This window comes from Lynx canadensis, chromosome A1 (assembly GCF_007474595.2).
Source record: "Lynx canadensis isolate LIC74 chromosome A1, mLynCan4.pri.v2, whole genome shotgun sequence".
Taxonomy (NCBI): domain Eukaryota; kingdom Metazoa; phylum Chordata; class Mammalia; order Carnivora; family Felidae; genus Lynx; species Lynx canadensis.
In genome coordinates, this window is record NC_044303.2 from 228373028 (window position 1) to 228395228 (window position 22201).

Consider the following 22201-nt stretch of genomic DNA (forward strand, 5'->3'; position numbering starts at 1 on the left):
GGTAATGGAAATGTCCTGTACTCTGTTTTGGGCAATGACCACACATACATACATGTATAGAAATGTATTTAAGCCAAGTATTTATGATTTGTGTGCTTTTATCTTTTGTACGTTAAATCATGTACATGGGCCAATCCTACCAGTCCCGCGAATTATTTTTGTCTGTACGATCACGTCTCAGAAACATACAGTTGGACGGATCTCTCCTTCCAGTCGTTTAAGATTGTCTAATATCCTTGAATTAAGATAACGTTCACCCTGGATTCGGCTAAAACACTGGGGATTTTTCTTCCCTTTAGAGCTAAAGGGAATCCCTGGGTTTTAAGAATTTATAAATGGTCATGTGTAGAATGCAAAGCAAACTGATTTTTGAGGGAAAAAATTCTAGGTAGTGATCATAATCACGATGGGCCATTTTTCACTTGTGAGATGGTTTTGCTAATCCTACAGGCCTACCTACTTCATTGGGCAAGTGTCCAGCTACAAGAAAAACCACCGGGCCCCTTGTCCAGCTCCTACTGCTGAGATCTGCACTGTGGTGGGCAGGGGACCCTGAGGCCCAGTGCCTCGAGGCCGCAGCGCAGTAAATCCCACCTTGCGTTTCTGGCCCTCCTGAGCCTCTGGAACTATGGGCGCCCCTGAGCCTCCGAGGCAGCGCCCATCTCCGGGAGAGGGAGCCTCTCCGCCCTCCGTGACTTCAGGACTCAGCGCAAATGTTGTCCTTTCACACCTGTCTTACCTTCGGGATGCCAGCAAACAGAAGAATAATACAAGCTGCGGTACAAGTGCCCCAGCACTGGATGGCTCCCGTGTGGGCACTGAGGGCCAGTTACCCCTGGCGGTGGGGGGGGAGGGGGGGAGTGGGGGCGTGGCCTCGGCAGGTGCCGTATCATCGGTCAGTTCCTAACACTGATGCTTGCACCCAAGTGCTTCACGTTCTTCAACCCATCTGGACGTGAAACTTGCTCTTCTGTGGCCAGGAGGCAACAGCTCTTCCCTTTGTTGCGATCTACGCCCACCAAGAACTGGGGTACCTTGGATAGCTTTTTTTTTTTTTTTTTTCAACGTTTATTTATTTTTGGGGACAGAGAGAGACAGAGCATGAACGGCGGAGGGGCAGAGAGAGAGGGAGACACAGAATCAGAAACAGGCTCCAGGCTCTGAGCCATCAGCCCAGAGCCCGACGCGGGGCTCGAACTCACGGACCACGAGATCGTGACCTGGCTGAAGTCGGACGCTTAACCGACTGCGCCACCCAGGCGCCCCTGGATAGAATTCTAACCAGGACCGGGGGCAGCCCCACTGTAAACAGCTGAACTCTGGTTCATGTCCCAGTGTCTTTGGAGTGTGGGTTCTGACAACCAGTCTGCAGGAGCCGGACCAACTCTCATTTCTGGCCATGTACAGCGGATTCCTAGTCCGGAACATTCTCCTCTCCAACTCCCCGCCTGACCCGTGAGAGGCCCGCCTTTCAGTGTCGCTCAGCAATGTCTCTCTTTTCGGTTCCATAGTGACCAATTTAAATAAAAGGCCTAACACAAAAATCAGGCAAATATGTTTAATTTTTTAAAATAACTGATGGCAAAATAAAATATTTACATCACATCATACTGTGTAAACATGTCAGGTCTCTGTACAAAGAAATATACATGCAAAATAATGTAAAAATTTAACTGAAATAATAAAAGAAACAATACGCAAATAAAAGTTGTGAGGTTACGAATACACATCCAGTTTTGAATCCAATTTCTTTTAAAAAGTTTCTGTACAATTTTACAAGAAACAAACAAAAACCCAACAAAAGAATAAATAAAATACATTGGAAGCTGCAAAGCTTAACTCCGCCCGGTTCATGGCTCAGGTGTCTGGCTGGCTGGGGAAGTGGGCCGGTCTCGTTCGTAGTGGATCTCACACAACAAAGATAAAAAAAGACATTCAGAAAAACTCAAGCGTGCCCAGAAAGCCCGCGGCTTGTTGACAGGTGTCCCCACGCCAGCGTTAATTCTGCCACAGTGACGCAGACGTCACAGATGCCAGCCTCAAGGCGGCTAGTGCTTAATTGGCTTTTATTTCTTACCAAAAGCTCAAAATCCAGCCAATTTTTGTACAGAAAGTGGAACGTCAAAAAGTCTAAAAAGTAGTAAATGGCCAGACCGATTTTGGGAAAAAAAATAATACTTTGGCATTCTGAATAATAGCATAATAAATTTGAAAACATTACCCTATTATCCAGTTTTATATTCAGAGTACGAAATCACTTTTTACAGTCCTCGAAACTGACAAATTTCACGCAGAGTTAAATCTCCTTGAACTGATGGCACAGGGCTCCACCCCCACCCCCCCGCCCCCGACACACGCACAAAACCATAAAGCTCACTGTACGAAGTATGTGCTTTTTCTATGTATTTATTACAGGTACAACAGAGGTCTTCATAAATAGTTGCATAAAATGTTAAAGCCACAACATTGCACATGATATGAAATAAAACCAAAAAAACCCCAATGAGTGCATTTACAGTATTTTCATCTGACTGTATACTGCTCGACAATCTGATTGACGGCTTGGGGGTGGGAAGCAGGGGGAGGGGACATCGGGGTGGGACCCAACCTGACGTCCTGGGTTGATGGGCAGAACCCTCTGACCTCCTCCAAAGGAAGCCCTGGGCGGTGGGGGTGGGGGGAGAGGGGGGGGGACAGGAGGGAAGGACAGACCGAAGGCAGGACCAGTCTTATATACAAATAAGGCCTACATTTCATCAGAGCAGAACGATTCATTCTAGTTTTATGCAAAAGTCTGAGGTTGAATGCACGTTTCAGGAGCCTGGTCTGGCGTCCCGGTGAGACGCACGCAGACCCGGCGGCTAGGAAAGCTCAGAGCCAGGTGGACCCTGAGCTCTGGACGAGGCCGTGGGGAGGGCCGCCTCGAGGGGGGAGTCCTCCCCAGGGGTGTCCAGTATCTCTGTTTTGTTCGTTAACACCAGTGGTTGAACATAGGCATTTCGTGTCCTTGAATAAATCCTGGAAAATGTTAAATTTGCAAAATTCTATTCGTGTGTATTTAAAAAAGTTTCTTTTCTTTTTTTTGCAGAAACCTGAATAAAAGACTGTGGTACAGCAATGCTGTCTCCGCTCACGAAGAGTGTGCGAGAAGGTCCTCCACCCCAGCACAGCGTGCTCCCGAGCCCCGGGCACCGCCGAGCACAGCTCACCCGGAACGCAATGTCACACGATGAACGTACGGCAGCTCGTCAGTCATGTTGGTTTGTGTTTCTCTTCGAAATTCAAATTAACAGCTGATTGGCAGGTGAAAGAGAATGAGAGAGAACTTCAGGATGGGTCAGACTCTAGGCAAAAGCCTGCTCTGTAAGAAGTTTTTAACGCTACGGATAGGTCGAACATCGTTCTGGTGTTTGCGCCGCTCAATGAAGGAAGTCAGTCTGGACGTGTCGAGGACGCCCGCACCTTTGCCACTGCCGTGGCCCGCCTGCAGCCACTGCTCCTGGAGGGCCAGAGCAGCCGAGGGACGCTTGGCAGGGTCCTCTTGGAGGAGGAAACACACGAACTCCTTGGCCTTCTGGCTCACTCCTTTGAAGCAGTCCTCTGGGAAGCTAAAGTCTAGTCGGCAAATGTTCAGGCAGGTCTCCTCCACGCTGTCGTCGAGGAAGGGGGACACGCCACTGAGAAGCACGTATGTGAGCACTCCGACACTCCACGTATCCGAGGTCAGGGAGATGGGGTTCCCAAGGATGACTTCGGGGGCCGCAAACTCGGGGTTCCCCAGCAACTGGTGGATGTAGTAGGTCGTGTTGAGTTGGACAGCATCTCCAAAGTCAGCCAGTTTGATCGTTGGCTTGGCCGAACTCTGATCCACCAGGATGTTTTCAGGCTAGGAGACAGGATGAGACAAGGTCATTTCCATCTGTCCCCATCCCACGCTTAACAAACGCGATGCTCAACGGGCATCCAGGAGGCCGACTGGAAGAGACTGTTCACACGCAAAACGGGACGAAACTTAGAGCGTGTCGGCCCACGGAGGAGTCAGCATCGCCTGTCGGGGACAGCCCTCTCGGGAGACCGGGGTGGAGTCGCCGCGCCGAAGGGCCCTGGCTTAGGAAGCTGGGTGTTGTTCTCACTCCTGGCACTAACAGAAACATTCGCCTTCCTTTCTCAGCTGCCACTGAACCAGTCCCACACCAGCCTCACGAAACTCACAGGAACTTTCCGGAACTCAGGGAATGTGTGAAGAGTACTTCACTGATCGTTTATAGCATCAAAAGTAAATCTCAAAAATGGAGATTAGAGACCCGTGTGCCCATTACCCACCTCCTCGTACTTATACCCCCTCCCCCCGGGCCTCCTGGCCTGGATGCAGTGCAGAAGCTGAGAGGCCCTGTGCTCAGACACGCCGGCCTTGGCCCCGGGAAGCCCACTAACCTTGAGGTCCAGGTGCGCTATCCTGCAGTTGTGAAGGTATCGGACGGCTTCCAGAACCTCCCCCAGATACGCCCTGATCTTCCCTTCGGTGAGGTTTCCCCATCGCACCACACAGTCCAGGAGACGTCCCTGGTCAGCCCTGTGGAGGCAGGAATGCGCACGATGCTCGTCACGGCGCTGACCTCTCCTGCGTAACGGGAGACGGGCGGCTGCGGGTGGGCCCCTTGTTAACGTCCCACAAGGCTGGGGTTTCGGAATCGTACCTCCACCTAAAGGCGCGACTCTATCAAGAGGGTCGTTTCTGTCCAACCTCATTATGGATGCGAGCGGGGAACAAGGTCGCTCAGCCCCCAGAGGGAGTGGGGAGGCAGACAGCAGCACACGTGGGCTCCTGCCCAGCCTCTGAGACACTGAGGAGACGGCCTGGGCAAGCCATCTGCTCTTGGACAGAATGAAGTGACACCACCTCCCCGAGCCTTAGTTTTACCACCTATAAAACGGGATAACGTAAGGGCTGATGTCACGGGGCGATGAGAAAACAGCCACTTGGTCTTAATGCCTGGGCTCCACAGCGTGACAAGCCTGCTCCACCCAGAATCCGGGCATTTGCACAGACGCCGAGCTCACGGTCTTCCTGGGCGCCTTTTAAAACAGGAACTCAGAGGGGTGCCTGGGTGGCTCAGTCGGTTAGGGCATCTGACTTCAGCTCCGGTCATGATCTCACAGTCTGTGAGTTCGAGCCCCGCTTCAGGCTCTGTGCCGACAGCTCAGAGTCTGGTCCTGTTTCAGATTCTGCGTCTCCCTCTCTCTCTGACCCTCCCCCATTCATATTCTGTCTCAGTCTCAAAAATAAAATAAAAACATTAAAAAAATTAAAAAAAAAATAAATAAAAAAAATAAAACAGGAACTCAGAGGGGAGCCGTGAAGAGTTCTAAGGAATGCGGTCACCCTGCTCACTTGTGACCCGGGAGGGAGGACTGCCCCCTCCCCACCATTTCTGGGATCTGTAAGGATAGAAGCCTTGACAGTAACTGAAACTGTGCCTTCCATCAAAATGACCCCTGTTTCCATGTCCCCGAAGTGGGAGCTTGGAAGCCGAAGGAACTACCTGCCGACCCGTGTGGGTAGCTGGTGCTTCTCACTTCATGCTGGACTCAAAAGGCTTCCCTACTTTGAATCACTGCTGACGTAAAAGCCACTGACACAGCACTGCCCGCGTGCCAGGAACGACACACTCTCTGTCAGCTCACTTAGTCCCCACGCCAGCTTCTTCAACTGAAGGCCACAACTGCAATGTGGTGGTCTGGCCCCGGCCTCCCCGAACCCCAGCCTACGCTGCCCCCTTTGCTTGCAAAACAAACTTCTAGGAAAACCAGCCATTTGTCTGATAACAAGGTCATCAAGGAGAATGTGGTAGTAAGACATCTGCTATGAAAAAAAATCCTATTAACAGTATGGTGAGACCAAACCATTTAGTTTTCCACTAAAAAGAAAGGACAGCTGAACATACGTAAATTTTACACCAGAAACGGACGTCTTGCCAATTTTTGATGAGGACTTTAGTTTTTGTTGAAAAATCCCCAGATGATCAGTAGCTATTAGTCACCCAGCATCTCAAGTCCGAAAGGAGCCTCCCAGGTACTGAGGTCTCTGCCTGGACGTCATTTTAGTGCCACAACAAGCCCCATTACAAGATTTTTAAAAATTCTAAGGTTGAGAAAGGAGCCCCAGGTACAGAGCCAATGAGATAGGGAGCACGGACAGAAGCCAGACTGGGCTGTGCCCAGGCCCCAAGTCCCCCGACGTGCCCTTTGCCCATGACACTCAGCGTAGGGGGACATCTCGGGGGCCTGCCGTCCTCCCTCTGCCATCTGACATGTCTGCTAATCCAAAGACGGAGGCTGCGACAGGCCCTCGACACTCCAGCAGGAGCTTTACCCTGGGGGGGCAGGGGAGATGGTCTTGACACATGCCCTCCCCCGGCCTTGCCCTCTGAAGGCACTTCCAAATTCTTTACAAAAAGCAATACAACACACAGAAAAATCAAACACAGGGCCTTGAAGGGGTCCCTGCAAATGACGGGCTCCTAGAGCCCGAGTCCCACTGTCAGGAAGAATGTGTCCTAGAGGCTCTGAGGAGGCCTTCCTGTCTGTCCTACTCTGTCCCCCTGAGAATGCATCAAGGAACTACTAAATGGCACAGAATATTTTGCTTTTACCAGTGGAAAGAAGTTGTAAATCTATGTAAATATATGAAAGGACTCCCTAGTAAAAAAAGAAGGAATAGGTATTTAAACCCAGCTAAACGCCCCTGTATTTCACAGAGGCCAGAATGTTCTAGGGTGGGCTTCCCAAACGCGTACAGCTAACACTTTGGAACAGATGGTTCTCGGCTGTGGGGCCATCCTGGGCAGCATCCCTGGCCTCCACCCTCTAGATGTCAGGGGAACCCCCAACCCAAGCAAGTCTCCGGGCATGTCCAAATGTCCTCTGGGGAGCAACACTGCCCCCGAGTGAGGACCGATGCTCTCGGGTCACAGTTTTCACTGTTCAGATGACTGACGTGTTCGCTGAGATGGCACTGAGGCCCTGGAGTGCCACGGGGAGCAGGGGGGCTGCTCTGGCCGGAGGTGCCCCCCTCCCCCTGTCCTGACCATCCTGCAGGGGGTGGGCATGAGCCCCGAGGGGCAGGACTGGATGCCCAAAGCATCGGGGATGAGAGAGCTCTTAGTGAGTTCACCCTGGGCCCCCGGCAGCACATGAGTCTTCAGAGGCCGGGCCTCTGGGGGATCCCGTGAACCAGGTGGCATCTCCAGGCCGACACCCAGAGGGAACCTGGGCAGTGCTGGGGTGTTCTGATGCTAGGCTGGTTGCTCCCTCGTTTGGACAGCGCACGCTAAAGACTATACTTCTTTCTACCGTTACTGGAAAGCTCTAGAACTGTGGTCTCTGACAGTAGGCTTTTCTTTTGTATTTTACACGTTCTGTGGATCCCCAAATGCCACTCTCTGCCCTTCTTAGAGAACAAACAACAATAAGATCACTTAAAGTTGAGGCAGAGGCTCCCAAGCTGGGGAGGGAAGGGGGTGTGTACGCACATTTCCAAAACCAGGATGTAGCTGGTGGGGGTCTCGAAGCTATCAAGGAGGCCAACAAGCAGCGGGTGCTGGAGGTTCTGCAGGATTCCAAGCTCGTGGGTGACCTGGTCACGCTTCATCAACTTCTTGTTCACAAACTTAGTGGCCACTGCTCGTTTGGTTCCTTTTTGATCACATTTCTTAACGACAGAGAATCTGCCCCTGGAAAATATGCCAAGAAGGTCACTTTCAGACGACTCTGAGTCTGTCATGGACAAGAAACTGTTAACCTAAATGGACCGGGGGCGGGGCAGCCTCCCCTGTCCACAGGCCCTGCCCTCCCTGGCCACTCGTGGAGGAACGACGGCCCGCGACGACCCCGAGGAAGCCTGCCAGTCTCCGAGCCCCTCAGTCATGCGTCTCCTCTCCTTCCTAGAGGCAAACTCCATCTCCTCACCCTGTGTGACCTCCTGACCTCAAATTCGGCAGAAGTGACATGTGAGACCAACCAGGCAGCCTCCGCCTCTGCTGTCATGGAAAGCCTTCCTCACCATGTCAAGAAGCCTGGATGCACTTGGTGGCCCCCAGTCACCCTGTGCCCCTTTTTGGAAAGGAGTGTCACTGCTGTCACAGTGCCTGACTTACAGGACGCCTGTGTGGGGCCGGTCACTCATCAGCACCCACGGCCTCTGGAGCTGTCCCCAGTGAGCCACACCGAAGAAGCCTCAGTGGCACCTTGACCCAACCTGGAAAATAGGGTCTTGGACCTCAAATCTGAGCCCGCTACCATAGGATGGGATGAAATTTGGGGAGTACTGGGGAATGCAAGGAATAGAAATCACCCTGTGGTGGGAAGAAAACGGCCACACCACTCTGCTACTTCTCCCACAAAAGGGCAGTCTGTTTCTCTTCCTTGAACCTGGCCTGGCCGGTGGTATTTCTGACCCACACAACGCGGAAGAAGTGCGGCCGCTGATTTCTGAGGCCGAGCCTTGAGAGGCCCTGAGGCTTCTGCCATCACGTGAGGAAGCCCAGGGCGAAAGTCTATGTGGAGAGAGGCCCAGCGTCCCAGCCAACTGAGCCCAGGAGAAACCAGCGGATAGCTGCCCGATCACTCCACACGTGGCCAGAAGTGATAAGTCAGCGCTGCCTCGAGACAGCAAGTGGGTGCCCGTGCAGCGATGGACAGCGGACAGACAGGTCAGCCTGATACACGCGGGTATGTGCACAGGTAGCTGGAGCCACGAGACCCAGTGCAGCCACTCGAATGGAGGAGGCCGCTCTGGGGGTTTCTTGGAAAGCTTTTTAAAAGCGACAAGCTCAGCTGTCATGCTTTTGACCTTCTTGCTGCCTGGGTCAGGACTGGAGAAGTGGAGGAGAGCCGTGTGGATGGGCAGCAGAGTCGAGCCAGAGGGCCTGAGGGCCCTGCTGACCACCGCCCGAGCCCTGGCTGCCCTTCTGGAAGGGAGGAGCCCCTCTCTCTGCTCATGCAGGTGTGCCCCGCATCTCCAATGCACGTCTCCACGGACAACTCAAGTCTGCCGGGCACACTCAGCCTTTCCTAGCTGAGCCTCCAAAGGAGAATTAAGTCCCACAAAAAGGGTTTGAGCGACTCTCCTCCAACTTCTCCCAAGGACACGACAGCTGGTTCGGTCCTAGACGCACAGCAGAGGAGTTGAGTCATTGCATGAACGGATGGCTTATGGCTTTAGGCCTTCATTGTCTCCTGGAATCTGAGCTGAAAACGTCTGAACCCTCAGTGTTTACTGTCGAAAGACAATTACAGGTTACCTTCCAAATAGAACTCCTAGAACTTCCAACTGGTAGCAAAATACACCACTTGATTTTATCTACTCCTGAGGTGAGTTATGTCTTACTCTCTGCTCTCCTGGAAGGGGCTTTGGGTTTTATATTGTACCTGCCAAGCTCAGCCACTTCGCTGTAGAAGGAGTCAAAGTTGTCTTTCCAGGTCACCATGATCCCATCACTCCCTGGACCTGTAACAAGAGCAGCACCTCCCCTGAGCTTGGTTTCTGCGGCGCTACTGGGGGAAGGGGTCTCTAGGCCTGCGCTGTCCAACATGGCGGCCACCGTGGCTGCCGGGCATGTCCGCTGTGGCTCATCGGAATGAAGATGTGCCCAAAGCATAAAATACACACGACAGGCTGGGACTTAGGATGAGGACGAGATGGGTTTACGTGACAGAAATAAACACCCACTGCCTTTTCCATTATTTTCCGACTCGCGTCTCCAAGGTGGCATCTTCCACCTCCCCAAGTGCCTTTAGCTTGTGCTACTGATTTATTAGAAAGCAAAAACCACCTGGATAGTTTCTGTGGCCTCTTTTACAAATTACAACACCGGTGATTCTTCACTTTTAAATTCAAGATTCTCTTTCTTCTTTGTATCATGATCTGAGAAATTCAGGACATTCCCTTTCTCTGGTTTAATGAGATTAAAATATCTGGGATGAAGAGACACAGGATAAAAATGCTAAGATAATTCTGTTCATTGTCCACACACAGGGTGTTCCTGAACTCAATGCACCTTTTAGTTCAGGGTTTTATTTTTGTTTTGCTCTCGGAAGCAGGTTCCTTGAGCTGGTGCAGCTGGGGGACACGTGACAAAAGTCAGCGGTCCTGTGCTGCCAAGCTGGCCTTCTGCCAAAGCAGTAGCTGCAAATCAAGGGGTACGTGCTGCCTCCTGAGCATCTTGTCAAGTGCACCCAGAGGAGACTTAGAAAGGCCCAGGACACGGGTTCTGCCTCCAGTAGCTCAGTCTAGCTGAGGACAGAGAACAAGGCCTTGCTGGGCAGTGAAGAGAGCAAGGGCTTCGGACCGGAGGGACGCAGGTCCCACCCTGGTCCCCTGCACTCACGGGAGGGACGCCGTTAGGGTCTAAGTCAGGCACAGAGCCTCAGCCGCAGTTCTTCCTCTCCTCTCATGGTCCACATGAGACCAGCTTGGAGGAGAGTCTCTCAGAGCCAAAGTGTCAACTCAGGAATTGAATAAAAGAGAAATCAAATAGGAGGATGTGTTTTGAGCACTAAGAACACGGAATGTGCTGTGTTCCAACCCAGAGGCTGGCACCGGGGCCGTGATGAGCGGCCTTCACCGTGTCCCTCCCCGGGATGTCCTAGATACCGTGGTCTGCCCCTTGTAGCTCTTGTTGGGAAGGCCCCGAGAGTGACTGTTGCCAAACACTTCAGAGTATGTGGGGCGGGTCTGTGCAGGGGCGGGGCCTCTGGGCCTCAGATCAGCTCGGGGAGCAGCTTACCCAGCACCCTCAGACTGGCTGAGGATGAGGCCGAACCCATGTCGTTCACAGCGATGCACGTGTAGGTGCCGTCATCTTCTGTGGTCACACCCACAATCTTCAGAGTGGCCTCTCCCAAGTCACTGCCGTACAGATGACAAGACACCGTGGGTCACAGAGGGGCAGCTCCCCCAGTGGCCACCCCTCCCCTCCCCTCTTTGGGGTCACAGGAAATTCTGAGAGCGAGTATTGCCAAGGAATTTCAAGTGGAATTTTAATTTTTATTGTGCACCCCGGATGAAACGGGCCCTCGTGGGAGGCGTCAGGGTGCAAAAGCTAAGTAAGCAGTTTGACAGTGTTGGTCACAGTGACCAGAGGTCATGCTCACTGCCAGCGAGATCCACCCTCACCTGTAGGAGATGCTGTAGTGACCGTCGTTGTTCAAGGTGTTGTGTTCAGGGCCCTTCCAGGTGATCGAGGCCTTGGGGCGGCCACAAACTCGACATCTAAGAACAACGGTCTCCCCTGTCTCACACGTGACCTCACTCAAGGGAATGACGAATTCTGGGGGAACTGCACGAGAGAGGAGTCAGGGACACCAGTCACCCTTGGTTCCCCTCCCACATCCACCAACGCTAACAAACGAATGAGGCCCTCGTTGCCGCCCACACCCGGAGCGCCACAAAAAACCCGTTCCACGCGGCACACCCGAGGCCTCTCTGCCATGCCCCACAGACCTACACTCTGCGAGACCGGAGGAAGCAGACAACAGAACTCACCGTCATATATGTAGTTGGGGTTGAGAAGCTGAAATGGAAAAAGCATGTAGATATTAACCAGAAGCAAGAACTGCTTTGAGGTATACTGAGTTTATTCCCCGGCTACGATTATCACTGAAAGATGAGTGGAAATACAACTTGGTTTTCGTGGGTATCGAAACAGCGCATTTTCATTGCCTTTAAATGTACTCATCCAAATTTAGATGAGCTTTTGTCTTCCTTCTCACAAACGCATCAACGCCCTTTAACCTCAGAAATGCCCATTTTTCTCATCCAGTGGGCTGGGTCCAGCTGGTCCCCACACCCCTTCCTTCTGAAGGGCGGCCGGTGCCCTGGCCCAGAGCCCTCGCGTTCCCTTTGGGGGAGATTTTTTCTCCCCAGGCAACCACTCGCCAACCCAGGTTTGAGGCAGTCGCACCACGGGAACCAAGATGACTGAAGCCACTGCCAAGGGAATGTGCCGGAGCTGGCGAGGCTGAGGCGGCCCCCGGATGAAGTCAGCGCCACAGCGGCTTTGCAGCGTTGTACTTGCAAGGGTCTGGTTTCTGCTTCACCGGGCAGCTGGCAGTGTTCCTTGTAAGCTACACGTGCACCTGGTCAGGTGTGCTGCGTGTCCCTTGTTCCCCGCACAGGTGTACCCACCTGTGCCCGGAGCCCTGCGCTGGCGGGAGGCAGCCCTGGCTGGCGGGAGGCAGGGCGTGGCAAGCGAGGCTGGGCGCCAGGCCCCCTGCTGCCCCCTCGGAATGACACGGGTTCCTGGAGACGCTCAGACTCACCTTCACAGATACCTTGTTGCTGAGTCCTTCCCGAGACTTCCGATAACCGTTCTCTAACTTGCCTTCCCGTTTGCCGTCTTTATCTTTTTTCTCAGATTTTTTCCTTAAACGGAGTGCTGTGTGCCAAGATGTTGACTTCCTAGGGGGAAAGTAACACATTGTTAGTGTTACATCTTCCCAGTGTTCGGCAAGTGATTCCTGAGAATATCAGAGAAGAGCTGAGTAGCTCACCTATGGGGACACAGGCTGACTGAGGCTCCTTCAGGAACAGTGTGCTCTGCTGAGGGAAACCTGACCCTGAGTCTTAAAAACCAGAGGGGAAACCAAGAAATTCTTAAGTGTTAAGGACTAAAATACAGAAGTGGCCATGATGATGGTCAATTCTTGGCCGTTTGATGCCCAGAGATGTGATCAAGTGTTGTTCTGGGTGTTTCTGGACGAGATTAAAATTTTAATTGGTAAAGTAAAACACTCCGCCCTCCACCACGTGGTGAGTGGGCCTCCTCCAATCAACCGGAGACCTAAGTAGAACAAAAAGACTGGCTTCCCCGAGCTGGAGGGAATTCTTTAGCAGAATGGGCACCCAGCCTGCTGGTCTACACTGTGGATTTGGACTCATAATTCCCCATAACCTTATGATCCAGTTCCTTACAACACCTGCCTCCTTCCCACACGCTCCTATTGGCTCTATTTCTCTGGAGAACCTTAATACAAGGCCTAAGAATACCCTTTGATAAAATAAAGTACAAAATGGGATTCTTGAATAATGTACTAAGATAAAGTACTTCTATATATCGAGGAGAGACGGGACAAGGGGATCATTATGGAAGAGACCCTCTGCAGCCTGAGCTCAAGCCTAGCATCCCCGGGGGGGGGTTGCAAGCTCCAGGCCCAGAGGTGTGGGGTGGTGATGGGGTCCCATCCAGGTGTGCCTCATACCCCACCGAGGGTCCTGCCGGGCTTGGACAGGAGCGTGACCGTGGTCACCGTCATTGGAGATTTCAGAAATCACAAATTCCTGCCATGCCTCCATTCCCAGAAGCCATGTGGCTGATCTCTATCACAGCCAAATAGATTCAGAGAAGGGCAGAGTTTTAAATCAGCACCTGAATTCCGTTTTCTTTAAAAAAAAAAAAAAAAAATGTTGAATGCAGGGGCACCTGGGTGGCTCAGTCAGTTAAGCTTCTGACTTTGGCTCACATCACGATCTCACGGTTTGTGAGTTCAAGCCCCACGTCAGGCTCTGTGCTGACAGCTCAGAGACTGGAGCCTGCTTTGGATTCTGTGTCTCCCTCTCTTCCTGCCCCTCCCCTACTCATGCTGGGTCTCTCTCTCTCTCGCTCTCTCAAAAATAAACATTAAAAAAAACTTTTTTTAAAGTTTAACGCAGCAAACCCAGTCTCATTTCGTAGTGGAATGAAACCTTCTAGTATACGTGAGGCACGACAGTAATGGCATCACACAGACCTTTACCTGCAGCTCACAGACGAGCACCTTCATGGATGTACCCTCAGCATAGCCTGCTAAGAGGGCAGGGGTCCTTGGAGAGTCCCCCCCCCCCCCCCAACCAGAATATTGGGGACTACAATATTGTTGTGGTTTACTCAGTGGCTTAAAAAAAGCTGTGTCTGCAAACGCAGGTTATCGAAAGACCCTGTCAGAACAAGTCTGAGAGATGAGAGGCCACCCCGTCTTCACTCTGGGGTTCCGCACTGCGCCTGGAGATGAACTCGCACGGATAGACGATGGCGCAGCTCTCTAGCGGGGCCTCTGGGCCTCGTGCGCGCTCGGGCCCCTGTCCCCGCGGCTGGCCCACCGGGCACTCACTTGAGGGTCCCATCGGGGTTCTCCACGATGACTGCACTGGTGTGCCCCAGGACGAAGCCCGGAATCCAGCCCTCGGCGGCGGGGCACTGGTCAGTGGCGGCTCGGAACACCAGAAACATGTTCTGTTGATTGCTGGCCAGAATCTGAACGACCTCTCCTTGGTAGACGTTGATCTCATCCTCCTTCACTGCCGTGTAATCGTGTGTCACCAACATGGTGGAGATGTTGCTACTGCTGCTGCTTTCACTCTGGAGTGGGAGGGAGGACAAAGAGAAAGGCAGAGGGGAACTGAAACGAGGTGTGATGTCATCCGTGGGCGCCGTCTCGTGCCGGCCCAGAGCAGTGCTCACCACACAGACTCGGAGCCACTCTCTCGTTAGCTGACTCTGTGCCTCTTTCCCGATCACCGAAAACTTAGAAAGCAACGTGAGCGACAATCTAAGGCGACTCAGCGCAGTGACGACACTCTGCTTTTGGGAGATGATTTGAGCCCCATCTTCCTTGCACCTCAAAGGAATGGCTCAGTCCTCCTGCCGGTGCCGTGCTACCTTAGATCTAGGTTGTGGGGGTGTCACGGGGACTACCACGCTCACCTAGAAAAGCATTATTAAATTAAAAAGCCCCGAGAGTAGCTCCCCAGCTGACACACTAGACCACGGAGCGGCCCCAGATCTGCCAAAGAAAACGTTCTCTCGGAGCACAGGCTGCCGGCTCCGGCCGAGCTGTTGACATGCCTCACCACGGTCACCTTTTATTCCTTTCCTTCTGAAAGAATGAGCGATACCTGAAAAGTAAATCGACTACTGCCCTGCTCCTAAGGATAGTCACTCGTGTCCCTCGGTGAGTGGCCCTTCCAGGAGCTTGTGTGACTCGAGCGTCCGGAAGGTGCCGTTGCCACAGTAACACACAGAGTACCCAGCACGACAGGGCAGCTGTGGACACCGCGGGCCTCGCGATTCAAGCTTCGGGAACGGACCTTGGCGTGGGAAAGCCTATGCTCCTCTCACCCTGAAGTCCTCCTGGTAGTACCCGACCTCCTCGTCCACTGTGTGTCCTTAACGTCCATCACAGTGACTGACAGGCAGCAGACGCGCGATACCTATCTAGGAACTCAACGAGGCGAGATGGCAAAAGGGAAACAGAGATCATTTCTGAAGCCCACCTACCTAGGCCCGTGGGCCGAGTGGCGTTAGTTGCTGAGCGGAAGACACACAAATGGCAGTGTTTGTCTCAAGCTGTCATTTGCCAAGTGACCCCTTTGTTCCGGGGAAGGGGGTGAAGCTGACACCACTGGCCAATCCTGAGCTAGCTCTTGCTCAATCCCCTCTACCAACGGGTGGGACGTGGGAAGGGGCATCAGGCACCCTGTTCCTGCTTGCTTGTTCTCAGAGGCTTCCGCCAACGACGCCGTCAGGACGTTCACGGATCCCCCGGGCTTCGAGGACACTAGCCTCTGCTGGGCTCCTGGGTGCCTGGGGCAGGTCCTGGGTGGTGCAGTCGCGCCTGCCGGACAATCCCGCCTCACACAGGTCAGCCCGGGCTGCCGGGCTGGTGTTGGGGCACACGGCAGAGGACGGCCGGCTGCTATTAGCAAGTCAGCGGCCCGAGAACTCCAGGGCTCCAGACCCGCAGTGGATATTTAAGGGAAACACAGCGGAGTGCCAAGCTCTGTTCCTGTCTTGGCGGAGTCGGCTGCGGATACCTGCCCCTCGTGGATGCCCGTGCTGTCCACGTCAGGCTACGGGCTGTGCATAGTCATTTCTGCCATTGTATTCTTTGAGCATGTACTTTAGGATTCTGACTTATATAGCAATAACCAATAATTTTGAGATTACGAAGCCAAATTTGCTAGAGAACGCAAACGAAAAGCAACTTATGTGGCATAGCCGCTTTTGGCAATAACGCATACAAAGCTTTGTCTCTTAATTTTGCCACAACAACAACAGCTACTGGTATTTTCTGAACACGCCCTATGAACCAGGCTAAGTACCAGGCATTTAAAATCCATCTCATTTAATGCTCAAAACCGCCTTCCCAGCTGGCACAATCATTACCCCCTTACAGAGTGGGGGTTAGGAATGTGCACGGGCCACCTGGCTTCTGAGACGAAGGCAGGGTTGCATTTCTATTGCTGCCCAGGTGGGCAGGTGCAGAGACATCGTGCATCCACATTTGGGGGCTGGCACAGTCACTGTCTGGGTTGGTCCACATCCACTCCACTCCTGTTCTCAGAAGAACTTTCTGGAAGGTGCCCATTAAAGGAGGAAGAAGGACCCAGGCCATGGGTTAGGCACAGCTGCTTGGCTGTGAGTGCAGACAGTTCCATGGAAGTAGTCAAGGAGGAAGGTGGTCAAAGCAGACCTGCCAGGAGGATAAGATGACCCAGATGGGCAGAAATGGGGCAGGGCGATGGTTCCTTTTAACTGGAATACTTAAGAATCCTAGAGGACATTTTCAAATCCCCATTCAGGCCTCTGGTGGTCGTCCCAGCCTTCCAGGGCATCTCTGTAAGGCACTTTGACTCATCTAAAACACTGGCAATTTCCCGTTCCAGGTTACCTACCACGTAAAAAAAAGCGAGAGGCAGAGGCAGCTTGTGCAGCCTAAAGCTGGGACATATGTCACATGTGACTGACTATGCCTTTGTCTCAGGGTGAACATCCCAGGAGGGAGCCAGGTGGTGACTGTTATCTGTACACTCATGGGAGCCCAGCGACCATCACGGGCTGCCCTGTGCTGGAGCAGTCGAGGTTCATTCTGAAGCACAGACTCTGAAAGGTCCTCGGTTGCTTATGGGGAGTGTCCAGGTTAGGATGAGCCCAATTCGTAGGAGGGGTCTCAGCTGTAAGACCATGCCTGCATCCCGAGTATTCCACCAGATGCTGGCAGGCAATCCTGCGACCTCTGCCTCTTTTTCTCTGGCTGAAGTTGCTCACCTGCATTCCTAGCAATTCATACCCAACCGGGGGCCAGGCTATTCTGCAGGACACTGGCCACAGCCACTGCAGAGGTTGCCTGCCCCGACCGCTTATTTTTGCAAATAAGAGTCAAGGGCAAATAAACGTACCAAGACCCGCTTCCTGATTTCTTTCTCAATTAAGTATAAAGATCGAGTTTAACAATATATGTAACAAGTAGAAGGAAAAGAAAAGGCCACGTCACCCCAAACAAGGCATTAATAGAAGTCCAGAGGAAAGAAGAGAGACATGCAAAAGCCAGATTCGTTTTCATAATGAGAGACACAGACCCTTTTAGGGAAATGTATTTAAAAATTTATAAAGCGATCAAACATACACTCGTTAGAACAGTTCTCTTCCCTCACGCATGCCTTTAGGAAAGTGTTAAAGGTCAGGCCATCTGCCGTGTAGGAAAACAGCTGGGGAGGATAGTGAGGAAGCCACAGAAATGGGGGAAAACCCCACCACAGCAACCTTTCTGCTTGAGGACACGACCCAGGCAACGGGCCTAGGAGAGGGCGAGGAAGCCCGGAGCGCCCGCAGCGCGCCCCCTGCCGGGCAGAACGCAGGTCGCTCGGCATCCAGCCTCCGCCTCGCTCCCCGCCAGCAGGAGCCCGCGCTCCAGAGGCGCTAAGGCAGTCTCTCTCTCTTCCAGAGTGAAACTGGCGGAAGCAAGCATTTCCACTGGAGAGATTCCTTTCCCCCTATTTTGTCTGCTTAGTTTGCTGTGAATTGCTGTTGGAAGTTTTCTCGAGGGACTTTTTTTTTTTTTTTCAGCAGGTGAGTCAAAAACGCTGCAAAGATAATTTAAGGCATAAAAGAGCACAACCAAGCGATGAGCAAAAAGCTGAAAGTGTACAGATTCCAATTGAAATAGGAGGTAAACAGCAGGGACGCTGACCCCTCTAAAAAACGTGTGTGAGGAAGGCAGGGGTAAAAAGGAAGTTCCGAGATATTCTGCTGGTCAGAGAGTGTGAGAGACGCACAGGCGCTGCGTTCGCAAGGTACTGATCTGCTTCCCATATTAAGGAGACACACACAAAGCAAGGAGCGAGTTAGTAGAGACGAGAGCAGCGCTGTCCCCGCGGCAGGAGGGTTAGAAGGCGCGCCGTCCAGGCCCGCGGGGCGTCGGCGGGCTCCGACCTCTGCGGGCGGCGCCGGAGGAGCCGGAGAGCCGGGAGTTAGTAGGAGGAGAGCGGCGGCCACGGGGAGGTTTAGAAGAGCTGGCGGGACAGAGGCAGCGGGGCGGGCGGGCGCAGGCTGCCGGGCGTTCTTACCCCGTTGCTCTGCGTGGACTGCACGGACTGCTCGCTGGCCGAGGAGCACGTGCTCATGCGGTCCGTGTCCTTGCCGGGGGCCGCGTGGCGCTGCGCCTGCCGCTGGAGGGAGTCGCTGTCCCCCGGGAAGGTGAAGGAGCCCGGCCGGCTGGCGGGAGAGGCGGGGATGGAGCTCCAGAAGGAGCCCCCCTTCTGCAGGGGGCTGCTGGGGGGAAAGGGCTCCTTGCCGATGGGAGAAGGGAACGCGGTGGCCACAGGTGAGTTCAGAGGCGAGACGGCCCCGGGCCTGGGCTTTCCCAGGGGCAGCGAGCCCAGGCTGCTCCGTGAGCGGCTGTCCTCCGGGTTGGCCCGCGCCTCCCTGACGTCCGCATCGCGGCCGGCGCCTGCGGCATTCCCCGAGGCCTTCCTGGGGCTCTCGATCACCTTCATCTTGGGGATGTGCTCCGCTTCTCGCTCGGGGCCTTCGGGCTCTCCCGGGGCGCGCCTGCCGGCCTGGCCGGGGCCGGCCTCCGGGGCGGGGCTGCTGCCGGGAGGGGGCGGTGCAGGGCCGGGAGTGGACGTACCTGACATCTTGTCTGCCTCTGCCTGGCTCGAGGCTGCAGAGGAGACCAGCACGGGGGAGTGGTGTCTGACAGGCTGGGGGATCCGGGAGGGTCTGCTTCTGCTCGAGCTGGGGAGGCCGCTGCAGCTGCCGGGGCCGCCGCTGGGGTTGCCGCCTCCGCCGCTGGGGGCCCCGCCGCTGCCTCCGCCGCCGCCGCCCCCTCCCCCGCCGCTGCCCCCGCCGCCGCCGCCGCCACCGCCGCCGCCCCCGCTGTGGTTCCTCTGATACTCGATTGGTGATGTCAATGCTGCAAAACAGGGGAGACCCAGAGGAGACTGTCAGGACGCCAAGAAAAATATCCTCGTGGGGCAAAGGAGAAAGGCACAGGATACAATCAAAAGGATATGCAGGTCCTGAATACCCGCCCCCCTCAAGTCGTGGCTCATCCATGTGACTGGTAGCCAGCCATCTCGACCTCTAAGCAGCCACCCATCCTGGAAGTGGCAGAATGACACCATCCATCAGCAAAGGAAAAGGCAAAGGCCTTGAATGCTGCTCTCCTACTTATAAACTGACACTGACTCCATCACGGGAGGTGTGCCTGTGTGAGTGGCTGGGGGCGGGGGGGCAGAGAAGGCCAAGTCCGGGGGGCAGAGAAGGCCAAGTCCAGGGGGCAGGAGGGCCACCGTGGGGCTGACTTTTAACAGCCGGGAGCACCAAGCAGAGACTTTGCATCCCTGCCAAGTGGAAGTCCAATTGCCCTGGGGGAGAATCTCAGGCAGCAGCGGGCTCCTACCAGTGGGAGAGTTCAGGCCCGAAGCCACAAAAGTCTTCTTTAACCCAGAGAGCAAAGAAGCTGCTGAGAGTTCAGGAATACCCCTGGTTACCCTGAGGGCACACAGATGGTGTTAGGAACCACCCCTGCTTTGCAGGTTTGGCACCAGAGGGGAGGGAAGGAAAAGAGCTCTACAAAGACAGACGGGGGGGGGGGGGGTGTCCAGTAGCCGTCCCATCTCCTGACTTCAATGGCTTCATTTGTTAGGTAATCATCCGCAGGGACGGAAGGAAACATGCCAAGTAAGATAGGGGGAAATACGAACACAAATTCTTAAAGTGTTAAAACTTTTGAGAAATACAACAATTAGAACCCCTTCCTGTCTGGGGGGACATCGGGCATGTGTGAACAAGCATTTTGGAGCCGAATGACATTTTTACTAAGTCTGTCTTGGCCATGACCTCTCACTGGAACAAAGGGCGAGAGGGAGAGATGTGACATGCTTAGAGCCCCCACTGCATTCCTGATGGTGCTCAACCCTCCAGAATAGGACTTTGCCTAGACTGAAGAGAGTGTCTAGTAAACTTTAACAGCAAGGCCTACACAGGCTTCCTGTTTGGGAGGCAGTTCCTTTTATTTTGAAGATGATGGTAAAAATTTAGAGATTTCCCAACAGTTACATGCTATGGGTTAGCATTTAATGAATGCATCACTTAAGAACAATGCATTTAGGGGCGCCTGGGTGGCGCAGTCGGTTAAGCGTCCGACTTCAGCCAGGTCACGATCTCGCGGTCCGTGAGTTCGAGCCCCGCGTCAGGCTCTGGGCTGATGGCTCAGAGCCTGGAGCCTGTTTCCGATTCTGTGTCTCCCTCTCTCTCTGCCCCTCCCCCGTTCATGCTCTGTCTCTCTCTGTCCCAAAAATAAATAAACGTTGAAAAAAAAAAATTAAAAAAAAAAAAAAAAAAAAAAAAAGAACAATGCATTTAAAGAGGCCTGCACTGACTCACCGTCCTAGGTGCAAAACTTTTCTACACACACAGGGACCGTCCCCTGGCCCCCACTAAGCCCCACGTATCCAATTCCAACTACAAATGTAAAAAATGATCAATCTTGCTTGAGTTAACACCCAGGCAGCTGACCTCTTCTTGGCCCAAAATACCTTGCCCTTGATTTTTCATTGACTGCCTATGTTCCTGGCTCTGGAATGTCATGTGAGGTGTGAAGGTGGTTTTATGGGGACAAAGAAGTTACAACATCCTACTGGGCTGGGACATAACACAGACATGAGAGAAGACATTAGATGAGTATTTAGCTTTTGGCTGAATTCTCAGAGCTCTTCAATGATCGCCAAATTAGAACCAGAGTCAGAGTCGGCCATCACAAAGGGAAGCAAGCAGTTGCCGACATAAAGAGTCAAAGGAACGCTCTAAAAAGGCCAGTATGGTCCATCTCCTTGTGGAGAAGACATGTCCCCTAAGGTGCTTTGCTGGCTCCTCTGTAATCACTCATGTCACGGAAGCTGGGAAGGACAAATATGTCTTGTTTTCCAATGCAAGTGGAAGGTATGGATGAGCAACGCCAGCCAACCCAAGTTTCAAAGTTGCACTGGAGAAATGTCTCTGACATCTAGGGCCACCTCTGTCTGCTGCCTCAGTTTTTCTCAAGCATTCCCCTCCCAGGACAGGGCTCCAGGGCACAAATGGTGTGAGAGACTGTGTGGGACATGTGCCCAAGGCCAACTGGCCTGCTTGGAATCCTGACTCTGCAATGAAGAAATTGTGGGGCTTGAAATAAATTACGAATCCCCTCTGTGCCTCAACTTCCTCGTCTGTAGAATGGAATAATAGTGGTACCTGCCACCAGGGATCACTGTGTAAAGGAAATGAAGTAATAATAAAACAAGGGCTTAGAACAGGGCCTGAAACACAGTCTGTGCTAAATATGTCATTATTAGGTATGTCATAGTAGAGAGAAGAGAAACAGAAATAGAAATGTGTAGATTTCTAGAAAGAAAGACAAGAACACACGTTACCATTTAAAAAGTTACGCTGGTTTTCTAAAATTTGGTTGATCTCATGGATCCATGTTTGCCGGACACTTGGACTGGACGAGTGCAGAGTGAAGGTCTCCACCACACCACCCGTCCTCGATGTCAGAGCAAATTTACAGGGATCGTTTTCCACGTTTTCCTCCAGGCAAAGGCAACTCACCTTAAAAAAATTAGAGCATTATTCACAATGGCCAAAAAGTGAAAGCAACCCAAGCGTGCACTGACTGATGGACAGATAAACAAAATGCGGGCTATGGAACGAGTAAGGGAATACTATTCAGCCCTAAAAAGAACAGTCTGACCTACGCCGCAACTTGGATGAACCCCAAGGGCATTATGCGAAGTGAAATAAGCCAGTCGCAAGCAGACGGATACGGTTCTGATTTCATTTAGATGAAGTACCTTGAGTGGTCAAATTCATAGAGCCAGAGAGTGGAATGGTGGGTGCCAGGG

The 22201-nt window shown here is 53.0% G+C and overlaps 1 protein-coding gene across 1 annotated transcript in view; it reads right to left on the reverse strand.

The window, feature by feature from the left end:
- Nucleotides 1-1544: 1544 nt before the first annotated feature.
- Nucleotides 1545-22201, reverse strand: part of TRIO (trio Rho guanine nucleotide exchange factor) — a 354997-nt gene continuing 334340 nt past the window's right edge. The window contains exons 47-57 of the mRNA XM_030332423.1: nt 21731-21908; nt 18383-19230; nt 14149-14396; nt 12322-12460; nt 11546-11573; nt 11177-11339; nt 10788-10909; nt 9430-9508; nt 7533-7733; nt 4435-4573; nt 1545-3886 (exon numbers count right to left, since the gene is read on the reverse strand). Of these exons, the coding sequence (XP_030188283.1) occupies nt 3338-3886; nt 4435-4573; nt 7533-7733; nt 9430-9508; nt 10788-10909; nt 11177-11339; nt 11546-11573; nt 12322-12460; nt 14149-14396; nt 18383-19230; nt 21731-21908 (2694 nt within the window). The 3' untranslated portion in view covers nt 1545-3337. The remainder of the gene's footprint in view (nt 3887-4434; nt 4574-7532; nt 7734-9429; nt 9509-10787; nt 10910-11176; nt 11340-11545; nt 11574-12321; nt 12461-14148; nt 14397-18382; nt 19231-21730; nt 21909-22201) is intronic.